We start from the raw sequence: 11,977 nt of genomic DNA on the forward strand, positions 1-11,977 counted from the left end.
AAACTCCTTCAACTTAAAATATTCAATAACCAAGGTGCCATATTTGGGGTAGTGTGTCCAGAACCCCATCAGGGCTATAGAGGTGCTCTCTAGTTGCCTGGGACCTGGCCCTGGGATGCTTAAGGTAGAGGAGTATTGCCTCCTGGTGTGTAGAGGCCAGATAGAGGAGGTAGGACTCTGGATTGGTTAGTTTCCATATCAAATAGCATGTCTTTTGTTATCTCTGAGAATCAGCTAACCCTGGAAGGGGCAGTCCCTCCCCGCCAGAAAGGTGTTTTAAGATGTCAAGACATCCAAATATAGAAAATAAATGATTATTACTATTATTATTAAACAGGAATTTAGGAGTAAGACCATTTTCAACATGTACCCAAAGAAACAGAGAAGAGTGGTGGGGAGCATTTCCAAAGTCAAAAATAATTTTAAATGAAGTGCTTTCAAAATAGATACACTTTGGGCTTCCCTGGTGGCGCAGTTGTTGAGAGTCTGCCTGCCGATGCTAGGGGACACGGGTTCGTGCCCCGGTCCGGGAAGATCCCACATGCCGTGGAGCGGCTGGGCCCGTGAGCCATGGACACTGGGCCTGCGCGTCCGGAGCCTGTGCTCCGCAACGGGAGAGACCACAACAGCGAGAGGCCCGCGTACCGCAAAAAAAAAAAAAAAAAAAAAAAAAGATACCCTTCCAACAAAGAACAAAAATGGTAGCCAACCAACTGGATTAGAAATGTATCAAATTCACTTTCAGTCCATAGTAATTATATTCAGTAATCATTGCAACATTTTTTCAACTCTTTCTTGAGCACCTATTCTGTGCCAGGAATTGTGCCATGTCTAGGAGCCCAAGCACGTGGTTGTGTGTTTCCTAAGGTTATCTGGAAGCAAGATGGGAAGAATACAGGCCAGAAATCGCTCTAACATTGCAGCGTGAAGTCACATGGCAAGTAAATACCCTCATAGTCCTCCAATATCTAGTCACACAACAGTAGTATGTGCCTAACTGCCCTCTTCCTCAATAGTAGGTTAGACACCTTCTAAAGATCAATTAACTGACAGCAACCAATTTATTAAAAAACTGGAGAAGTGAATTTTTTAAATTACTACTACATTACCAAATAAAGGTCAGCATTTTGGAAAGATTTCTCTTTTCGTGCCTTCTGCTTTTCATTTTGTCCTATATATTCTTGTGGGCTGTCATTTTCCTGTTAGTCATTTTTGTGTTTGCATAATGTTTGCATAGATTAAGAATCCAACAGTTAATTTTCCTAAATGGATATATTTATCCAAAGTTCACTGCCAAGAGCTTTTTTTTAACACCACTTCTCATGTCTTCATTACTACTTAGCAAATGTCCTTAAATCATTTTTCAGCATCTCTTAGTGAATGTCTGTTTACTTCCCACAATATTGAACATATCTATACAATAAATTCAATGGCCTATTTTATATCTATTCTCCATTCAAATTCACTTTCAAAAATAAAAGCATATATTCTCTCTAATAACTTTGGAACTGAGCCCTCTGCTGGGAGGGAGACAGGTTTTGTATACTTGAGAGTTTAGAGAAGCCATCTGCATCTAACAAACTAGTTTCATATCTTTTGAAACTAAATTACTCAATTCCTTTAGTACTCTGTTAGTTAGATGAACCTGTGTTCTTATAGTGCTTCAGTTTTTATACTTTATGTATATGCTGCGTCTATGGACAGCTTCTGTTTACATACCTAGCAGCCCATCAGTGTGCAAGTTCATGAAGAGCAGGGATACTGTACTATTCTCTTTGTATTTCAGATACAAGCATGATCCCTGGCAAAAATACTTGATCTAAATGGAAACACAACTTTGCCCCTGCAAACCTAACCATATACAAAGTTGTGTATTACACAAAATATTCCTGCCAAGTCTTTTTTTCTATTTAGTGGCCTCTTTTCTTACGGGGTTCATGGCCAAGTCTGCCATGACAGATGTCTACTGTTTTGACTTTCCATCCAACAACAGTAATACAGGCATCTTCCATACCCAGTAAAAACGTATCCATCCCTTTCCCACAGACATTTACTGTGTTATTTCTAAGGCTAACTCTTTCCGTGTATTATATGAGTCAATTCTCTCAAGAACCCTAAAAGATATAATTATCGCCATTTTATTAGAATAGAAGCTGAACCAAGTTACCTTTCTCAGGCTCATAGAGCTAGTAAATGTTGGAAGTTCCCCTTATAACTGTCCAACTCCAAAATCCATGCCTTTTCCAATTCACCTGCTGTCTCCATTCTTTCTAACTCCCAATCACCTGACAGCCATTTATGTATACTAAGGAAACTAGTCCATATGTAGCATCCTTCCCAGATCATTACCAAATTGGCTCATTTTGTGGCTTACTTATGAAAACACGGCTTTGACAATAGAATCATAATTGGAGCAGAGAATGAAGGGCAGAGCTAAGGAAAAGGGCAGAGCTAAGGAAAAGGGTAGCATTAGTTTGAGAGGATCCAAGTGGTCATGACAACTTCCACACTTAAAATTCTTTAGTGGTTCCCCACTGGCTTTTATTTGTTCAGCAAATATTTCGTGGGCACCTACTAAGTCTCAAATGCTATTCATTACACTGTGGATACAGCAGCAAGAGAAACAGACCAAACACCTGTCCTTATGATGTTTACATTATAAGAAGGTGATGGGAAGTAAAAGTAGAGAAATATATCATGCTGTGATATATGTGCCTGGGAAAAAAAATGGATCAGGTCAGCAAGTTTGGGAGCATCTTCCTTGTAAAGTCCAAACTTCTTAGTATGGTTTACAAAAGGCTTCAGTACATCATTTGGCCATCATCTACTGAATACCATTCTAAAACCACACTCAGCGTTCTGTCCTACCGAAGTTCCTTTTGTCTCGTGTCTCCATGTGAGCTAACTGCTATTCAGCCTTCAAGGCAATAGACACATCATCTCTTTCATGACATCTTTGGAATCCTTCTCTGACACCCTCAGATTCTTGTCTGTATGCCAGAGCGTACTGAACCATATTATAGCACTTCTCATACATTATGTTGTAAGTTTCCACTTTCGATGTCTGTCTTCTTCAAATATGCAACAAACTCACCGATGGCAAGAAGCGTGCTACTTCACCTTGAATCTGTGACACAATATTGAGTCTGGCAAAGAATAAACACTCAATAAATGCTATATGAAGGATGTGAATGCTTAGATAAAATAAGGATTTTTAGGTACACAAGACTGTCAAATTTGACAATCAAGAATGAAAAGAAAATTAGAATTTTCATATATGAATTCTGAAGACATATTAAATCATGTACAAAAGTTGATGGGTTAATCACTTTTTTTTTTTTTTGGTTAATCACTTTTTAAAGGTTACCTTTTTATAAAACACAACTTGAACAAATTATCAAGATGAAATAGCTAAAAGCCATAGTTACATGCTTGAGACAGACTAGTATGCTTAGAATATTACATTTTAAAAGATATTGCATTTAATATTTTCTTGACACTTTTATTACATATTAAAAACTACTTATAAAGACATTCATTCACAATAAATTGGCATTATTCAAATCTTCACTTTTATCAGAAGAACACTAGGCCTCTAAGTATTATAGGCCTTACAATCAGTCTTTGGTAGAACCAAGAATATAATAGGTACCTCTTAGTATATATACATCCACAGTTTGTGAAATATCTGCTATACACATGGGAATTAGAAAATACAAAATTGGATATCATCTTACAAAACAAATTCTATGCTATCTTATTTATCAAGAGTTTACTTTGAATTTCAAAAGTGAAATGTAGTATCAATGGATTTAGTAATAACACTGCCCTCACTATGATTTTGAAAATTAAAGGCATTGGTCACAATTCCTTGTTTACCAGTCAATAATAATTCCAAGTTCAATTTGATCATGGAAGAGCAATATTTGCTCAAAAAATTAAAATACTATCTTGGCCATGAGTTTTGATTCACATTTCAAATATAAAACTTTAAATATATAGGTATCATCACTTGCTTAAAAAAAATAAGCTAGTGAAACTATTAAATATAAAAATGTAAGGGACTTCCCTGGTGGTGCAGGGGTTGGGAGTCTGCCTGCCAATTTACGGAACACGGGTTCAAGCCCTGGTCCAGGAAGATCCCATGTGGCGCAAAGCAACTGGGCCTGTGCACCACAACTACTGAGCCCACGTGCCACAACTACTGAAGCCCGTGCGCCTAGAGCCCATGCTCTGCAACAAGGGAAGCCACCGCAATAAGAAGCCTGCGCACCTCAACGAAGGGTAGCCCCCACTCGCCGCAACTAGAGAAAGCCCGTGCGCAGCAACGAAGACCCAACACAGCCAAAAAATAATTAATTAATTTAAAAATAAAATGTAAAAAATATAAAAACACAAAGAATGTAGACAGGAAGCTTAATAAGCACTGAATTTGTACTTTAATAGGTTGTTTCATTTTTCTTGTTTTGAATATGTAACTGACTGGAAGTGTTTTTCCAGTTAACACTATGACAGCCCCCTTGGGTGTTGTTGAAGAGGGCTTCCACTGAACAGGTGACTTTGAGGCACCCACGGAGATCTTTCCCAGGAACACATGGAGATACTGTGACCGTTGGTGTAGAGAATGAGATATTGCTGAGAGTGGTAGAAGATATCTCTTTCCAGCGAGAAGAATGATTCCTGGGTTCAAAGTTTAGAAAGCCATCTATGCAAACATCTTCAGCAATACATACATTAATAGTATGAATGTTTCTTAGATCAACTCTCTTCTTACAGTGGATGTTGGCATAACAACTGCAGTAAAATTTTTTGGAAAATTGTTGCAGGTCTTTGAGTGTGGGTTTTCCATGCACTGTGTATTTTCCACCTTTCCCAGTTTGAATAGCAAAATTCTGTGGGTTCAGGTGAAGATAGTTGCTTGAATTCCAGTATTTCCTTGTACACACTCCCTGCTCTTGGCAAAGTGCTTGGCTACACATTTTGGCTGCTAAGGTGACATTGATTACGTAAGGATTCAGTGTAGTCTTCATGTAATTGTCTAGGTTCATGCAAGATTCCTGTAAAATTATATGAAGATCAGATTATTAACATCCAAGTTGGTTCATATGTGAATTAATTCACTACATTAAGCAATTTCTAAGGAAGCACACACACACACACACACACACACACACACAAAACCGAGAACCAGTAACAGCAGGAAATGTTTTATCTTTTTTTACTTGAACAAGCAAGACTATTCCAACAGTTTTTTGTAACATTTGTAAGTTTCACATGCCATTTCATGTCACTAAATAATTGACCAGTTGAGGTTTAGTATACTCTAGCCTCGGTCTTCCTCAATAATTCATAAACTAATGGGGGTGGAAGGGGCAGAATGGTACAGTGCGGGTGGAGGAATTAGAGCATGGGCTCTGGAGTCCATCTGTCCGGATTGGAGTCACAGTTCCATTAATGGCTAGCTGTGTGAGCTTGGGAATCTCTTAAGTGTTCTAAGTCTTAGTTTCCTATCTGGGAGACCTTGGACAAGTTAATTCATCTGGCAGTGTTTCAGCTTCATCATCATACAATAAGGGTAATTATAGCACCTACTTCATAGGGTTGTTGTGAAGATGACAAGATAGAAAGTACATAAAAGGGCTAACACAGGGCCCCATATCATTGGTTAGCCCTCAATGTATAAATTATATAAAGTACAAATAAATGTAATAAGTATCACATTTGTCAGACAAGTTTAGGCGTTGGAAAGAGTGGTTTCTAAATTGCTAGCTCAAAACAACTAAACGGGTTCAACCGAGTATATATTAAATGTTAATGTATAATTCAAGTATGGGCGAATTATGACAGCTCTTTTACAGATATACTTATTTGGCAGAGTATGAGTGATGAGTAACTAAAATGATTCATCTTGAAACTGATACTTTCTAAAACTGGGACTCCGTCCTTTTCAGAACGTAGAAGGTAGTTGCTTGCTTTCATGATCAGCAGTCCCATGGAGTGAGTTGGCAGTGCTAGTCCTTCAGTAAAAGATCAAAGGAAGTGGTGGGCGGGTGGGCAGGCAAGTTGAGGAACCTCACAGCTTCCACTTGGATCTACTTCCTGTTGCCTTCCTTGAGGTGGTGTCATCGGTGGTAGGCAGAACAAGGGCCTTCCAAGGATGTCCCTACCTCAGTCCCACGGAACCTGTGACTGTGTTACTTTACATGGCAAAAGGGACTTTCCAGATATGATTAAGGGTATGGATCTTGAGACGGGGAGGTTATCCTGAATTATCTGGATGGGCTCAATCACAAGTCCTTAAAAATGTAGCTTGGATTTTTAAAATGAGCTGGAAGAAGGAAGACAAATTCAAAGCTAAGGGAGACTCAACCCAGCATTGCTGGCTTTGAAGATAGAGGAGAAGGCCAAAAGGGAAAGAATGCGGTGACCTCCTGAAGCTGGAAATCGCCTTAGCCACAGCCAGTCAGAAAATAGAGATCTTGATGCTGTAAACACAAGGAAATGAATTCTGCCAACAACCCAAATGAGCAAATGAGGGTCTTTCTGTAGAAAGGAATGCAACCCTGCCGACATCTTGATTTTACAGCACTAAGATCCATATGGGACTTCTGAACTACCGAACTGTAAGATAATAATTTTCTGCTGTTTAAACCACTGTTTGTTGTAATTTTTATGGTACCAATAGAAAACCTCTTCTTAACCCTCCAATAGCTTTACATGGTGTTTATCATACAATTCAACTTCTCTCAACTTGTATACAGCCTGATGGAATGTAACCTCTCCTTGCTCTTGTACAACTCTCCCTTACCCACTCGGCCTTAGATATACTAATTGTTTCACAGGGGTGGCAGGTTCATTTCAAACTGCACTTACTGTTCCCTCTGCCCAGAATGTTCTTTCCTCTCATCTTTAACGTGGTTGACTCCATGTTGTTATTCAGATCACAGCTTTAATTAGACAAGAGCCTTCTCAGACACCTTTCCAGTCTACTTTCTTACAGCTCTCTATTTTAATTTTCTGCATAGAATTTATCACATCGAATATTTTTATTGTTTTATATTGTTTCTATCCCTCCAACTTTAACACCGGTGCCAGGGACATATGAGAATTTATACCAAGATCAGATGACATTGGAATTGTCTACAGAGACAAGAACTAGACAGGAAGAGGAGTAAAGGGATGAGAATGTTTTGACCATCATGAGCCTATACAAGATGCAATATTTGGAAGGATCTAAAACTGTTTCTCTAAGAGATAAAGCCTAGTTTATAGCATTTGTCAATACCCATGGTGTAAATACTCCTACCATGGCCAATTTTAAGCTACCAACCTGGCATCCCTGAGTGCAGAATTGGAGACCAATTACCCCACCATTATGGTAGTATGGTGTGAAGTAGCACACCATTACACAATACCATTTCTGCTTAGACAGATACAGTAGGTGTAAATAACCTCAAAAGCATGGATAATAGTAAAATAAAGTAAATAATTGATACATTTTAAGTATTTGTTATCAATACTTTCTGTTTTTACCATACTTAATTTTATTCTGAGTTTTATAATTTAATTTTTAATAATGGCTGTGTTCAACAGTTCACAAAATTTCTGAATATTTAACAATCAGGTCTCATGAGCTGGGACCAGTGGAAACTGGCTCTGTCACGCCATTTGATCTCATAAGATGGAAGGAAGGAAATGTTTTGCCTACATTTGATAACAATTGTTTTAAATCAATTCAGTCATCACAAGTAAACTGCAATTACCATTGTCTCTAGTTGTCAGTGAATCAGGAAACACAAGTAATCCATGATTCTATTGATTTCAAATGACATAGAAAAAAGGGGAAGTAATGACAGAATTAACATTCAAAATCATCATAAATTGGGAAAGGTAGCAGAAATATATAGAACAGAGTCCACAGGGAACAATTTCAAGGCAGTGTCATTAAGTAGAAAATCATCACATTAAAGTTGAAGGACTGTCCCTGTATGAATAATACTGAAAGTGATTTGAGAGTCATGGTAGAAGTACATGAATCTAAGATTAAAGTGCAATTAAAAAAAATGTGACAAGTAGTATGCCATGCCATCCTACTAATTGGAGAATGCCTGATTCATTCCTCATCAGAGTAAGGGTAGAGTTCTCAATTCTGAAAATTTTAAAAAAAGGAAATAGTATGGGGAATTTATAAATTGTTCTATCGTAGAATTAACAGGATCCTTGAGAAAGGAGTTTGTAGGTTTGAGAAAACAACTAATAAAAACTAGGAATACTCTTATATTTAAGAATTATAATTCTTAAATAACTTTCTACCGTATAGAAGATTTTGCAAAAGGGACATATACCTTTCCCTGAACTTATATTTTTTATTAGTTCTCTTTACTGTTGATCAAACCAGATACAACAGAGTCTACCAAATAGGTAGGAGGGCTCAAATTACCTTAAAAGAATTTCACAAAGTTAAGTACCTTTATAAATGAAGGAAAAATATGGCTAGTCTATCTGAAGGACAAGATGTCAAAAGATCTGTTCTTAGAGTATAAAGTCTAGTATAAAGTCTTAGAGTATAAAGTTCTCTGTAGGTCCTAGGATAAGACATCTGGGCTAAGAGCTTCATTAGACATTCTCCATGGCACCTATGTCACTAATATTTCCACATCCATCAGAGAAGGAAAAGTTCAGCTCCAACTCAGCAGTGTCCATGTGACAGTTTTACTTATGCTTTGAGTCAAGAAGATTGAAGAGGTGAAGGATAAAGACCTCATATGGAGAATTAAAAAAGGATGAAAATAAAGGAAGAGAGAAAAGGTTTAGGTCATGATAGTTAAAGTCTTTTTGAACTGAAGAAAATGCATTAGCAGAAAGTGAATACAGAACAAAACCAACATTTTTCCTAACAAAACAAGTTTTACTTAAAATTTTACTTAAAATAGACACTGTTAAATATAACCTGTGGAAAATAAAGAAGGATTCCTTTTCCTCTCCCTTAAGGAAACTTTGAACAATTTAGTAATATTTTCAAAAAGTAACTAAATCCCAACTGCCCACACCCTGCCCCCAGTTGTTGGCCTCCATGGTAAACTGTCATTAAATGACTAACTAAATAAAAGTGCTTAATAAACAGTAATTGGGTGAATGGAAGAATGAGTGAATACATATTGACTAGTTGAGCTCTTTTGAGAAGTGACACAGCACGGTATAGTAGAAAAAAACACCAAACACCACATAAGGAAACCAAGGTTGTAGTCCTGTTTTTGCTACTTCTTAGCCACGCAGCCTAGGGAATTTCAATTAATCTCACCAAATTTCTGTTTCCTCACTAGAAAACAGCCTTACCACACAACCACACGAATGAAAGATAGTTTGACTTAGCCACTATCAATTGAGCCCCTACTACTTTGTGCCCAACATAGTGCTTATTTTATTATTCAATCCCACAACAATCCTCAAAAACATTAAAAGTAGAAATTATTTCATCTATTTCCTATCAATTCAACTTACCCTAGTTAGACTTAAATTGAGACTTCCCCACATTATAATTCCAGAGGCACCTAGAGCAACGCTCTCACCAATTGTATTCACAAGGTCACCCTGGTAAATGTGTAGAAAGAGTTAACAGGGAGGAATAAAATGAAAGTGTTATACATAGGACAATAACACCAAAGCCAAGAATGCTGACCCAACAATAATTATTTAAATATTTCACCACTATTTATTTCTACCTTTTATGTCACCACTGCCCTACTATAAGAAAAACACAAATTTTCTGCTATTATTTTAATTACTTCTATTGACAAGAGACCGGGCCCATAAAAGAAAAAATGAAAGGAACTGAGATAATACATTGTCTATACTACCCAGTTCTCCATGACTGCTAAGATATTATATGATTACGTTAAAAATGAAACATGTTTGGGGCTTCCCTGGTGGCCCAGTGGTTGAGAGTCTGCCTGTTGATTCAGGGGACACAGGTTCGTGCCCTGGTCAGGGAAGATCCCACATGCCGCGGAGCGGCTGGGCCCGTGAGCCATGGCAGCTGAGCCTGCGCGTCAGGAGCCTGTGCTCTGGCCACAAGAGTGAGAGGCCCACGTACTGCCAAAAAAAAAAAAAAAGAAAAGAAGAAACATGTTCTTATTTTACATTCATATAATAATGGAGAACTACCTGGGTGCATATTCCTAAAGGTTATTAAAAGTTAAATTTCACTCCCTTCAAAAATTATGTTCAGTCCCACTAAACACCATTTATGAACAATATTCCATAGCCTTCTTACCTTGATTTTCTTACCTGAGAAAGGAATTGCAAAGTCACATCAGTAAAAACTGGACGGGCATACACAAAAACTGGAAGTGGGCTTTTAGCACTGGCCACTTTAGACATCCGGATGGCTTCCTGGACACGATTACGAACAAAGAGGGCAGCTTGTGGAGAAGATTTTAACCTGCTATTCAAATAAATGGATGGGAAAAGAGCAGTGCTTTCCTTCCACAACCAGTCGAGTGCATCGTTTCTTCTTTTCTCTATATCCCGGCAACTTCCATTGTAACTAGGTTGGTTATAATTATGATTGTAACAGTCAGGAAAAAGATAATAACCCCATAAGTGATTTGGCCGAAGTAATTTTCCCAATTTTAAAGTCTCCTGCATGAAACTCTTTGCTGCCTTTTCAAATTCCACTTTCGCTATCTTGGCAGCCTCTGGGAAAGTAAGTTGTACATTTTGTTGCAGAACCAACTCGATAGACTGATCCCTGTAAATGTCTTTAGGTTTCCAGTTTCTAGCCCAGGTAGGCCTCCATTCTTCCCAGTCAATGACAGCCAAGCCCACGTTGTCGATTGGCATGTAATAGGAAATGTCTTTTTTAGCTTTGTCCAAATGCTCTTTTAAGGATCCCATCTGGGGGATTCCTCCATGCACACTTCTGCCTGTTCTTTCATCTATGTGAGGATAGTAGCCAAGTCTATCAGCATAAAATAATGTAATAAAATTTCCTGTCGCACCTTTTTGGGGGTATCCTACTAAAGGGAAGAAGCTCAGATCTGGAGACGTGTCAAATATTCTAGCACAACGGTCAGTTGGGGCATTCCAGGCCCAAAGGAAAGACATATTTGCAATAAGAGGAGATGCTGTGAAATCCATAGTCAAACAACATGGAACCAGAAGGAAGGTGAACACTGCCTGGGGTACTCCACTGGACACAACAAAGCTCCCAAAGGAGGTATGTTGAAGCCTTAGTACTCCCATCACAAAGAGGAATGACTATGAAAAGCACTTATTTCTTCTACACACTTTGCTTTATCTAATATTTGATGCAAGATATAAACACAGAAGAGAGAGAGTGGAATGAAGCCACTTTGATGGCTAAAGAGGTATAATGATAATTTACATTTAAATATTCTTCTTCATGTTTTAGGAACGTTTTGCAAGTTGCTTCATCTATAACTGGGAAAAAAAAAAGAAATGTAGAATATATTGTTACACTACATTTCTGTAACAGAGATTATAAGCTTTACCAAGTTCTCAACTTTAAGTGCAGGGAGTCTTATTCAGTGTTTGAAGATGGAGGACTCCAGTGCTTGAATCAATCAAATTATTTTCTCTTATGTATGATACAAATCCTATAATAGGTGGCCTTTGTCTCGTCTCTCCAAATCACTATTGAACCTGCAGAGAAATGAATGCAGCTAGTTTTCCTTGTGCCTTTCTACTTGTGCAGAATGCCGTACCAAGCAATGCCTTAGCCAAAGACTGGTAAATAAAAATAAATTCCAACTTGAACCTCTCAAGTTCGTTATTTCATGAAAGACCACTTTTTAGTGGTCTGCCAAAAAGTGAAAACACCTCTCATAGAACTGTGACGTTTCAACTTTTTTTTCTTTTTTAAGGGAGGCATGTACAGGAGGAAGCAAAAGTCACTTCTGCCAGAGGTAATAAGTCAAAAGTTTGCTTGAAACTATTGAATCAAACAAAATCTCCT

The 11,977-nt window shown here is 37.9% G+C and overlaps 1 protein-coding gene across 1 annotated transcript; it reads right to left on the reverse strand.

Annotated features, from left to right (window-relative positions):
* Window positions 1-4,439: 4,439 nt before the first annotated feature.
* SPAM1 (sperm adhesion molecule 1) lies at window positions 4,440-11,244 on the reverse strand (the record flags this gene model as incomplete). The annotated part of the gene is made up of 3 exons (XM_082661695.1): window positions 4,440-5,057; window positions 9,502-9,591; window positions 10,288-11,244. The coding sequence occupies 3 exons, from the start codon at window positions 11,242-11,244 to the stop codon at window positions 4,440-4,442; spliced, it is 1,665 nt and encodes a 554-aa protein (XP_082517821.1).
* Window positions 11,245-11,977: the final 733 nt, after the last annotated feature.

The sequence above is a fragment of the Grampus griseus genome (assembly GCF_964374135.1).
Source record: "Grampus griseus genome assembly, chromosome: 9".
NCBI lineage: Eukaryota > Metazoa > Chordata > Mammalia > Artiodactyla > Delphinidae > Grampus > Grampus griseus.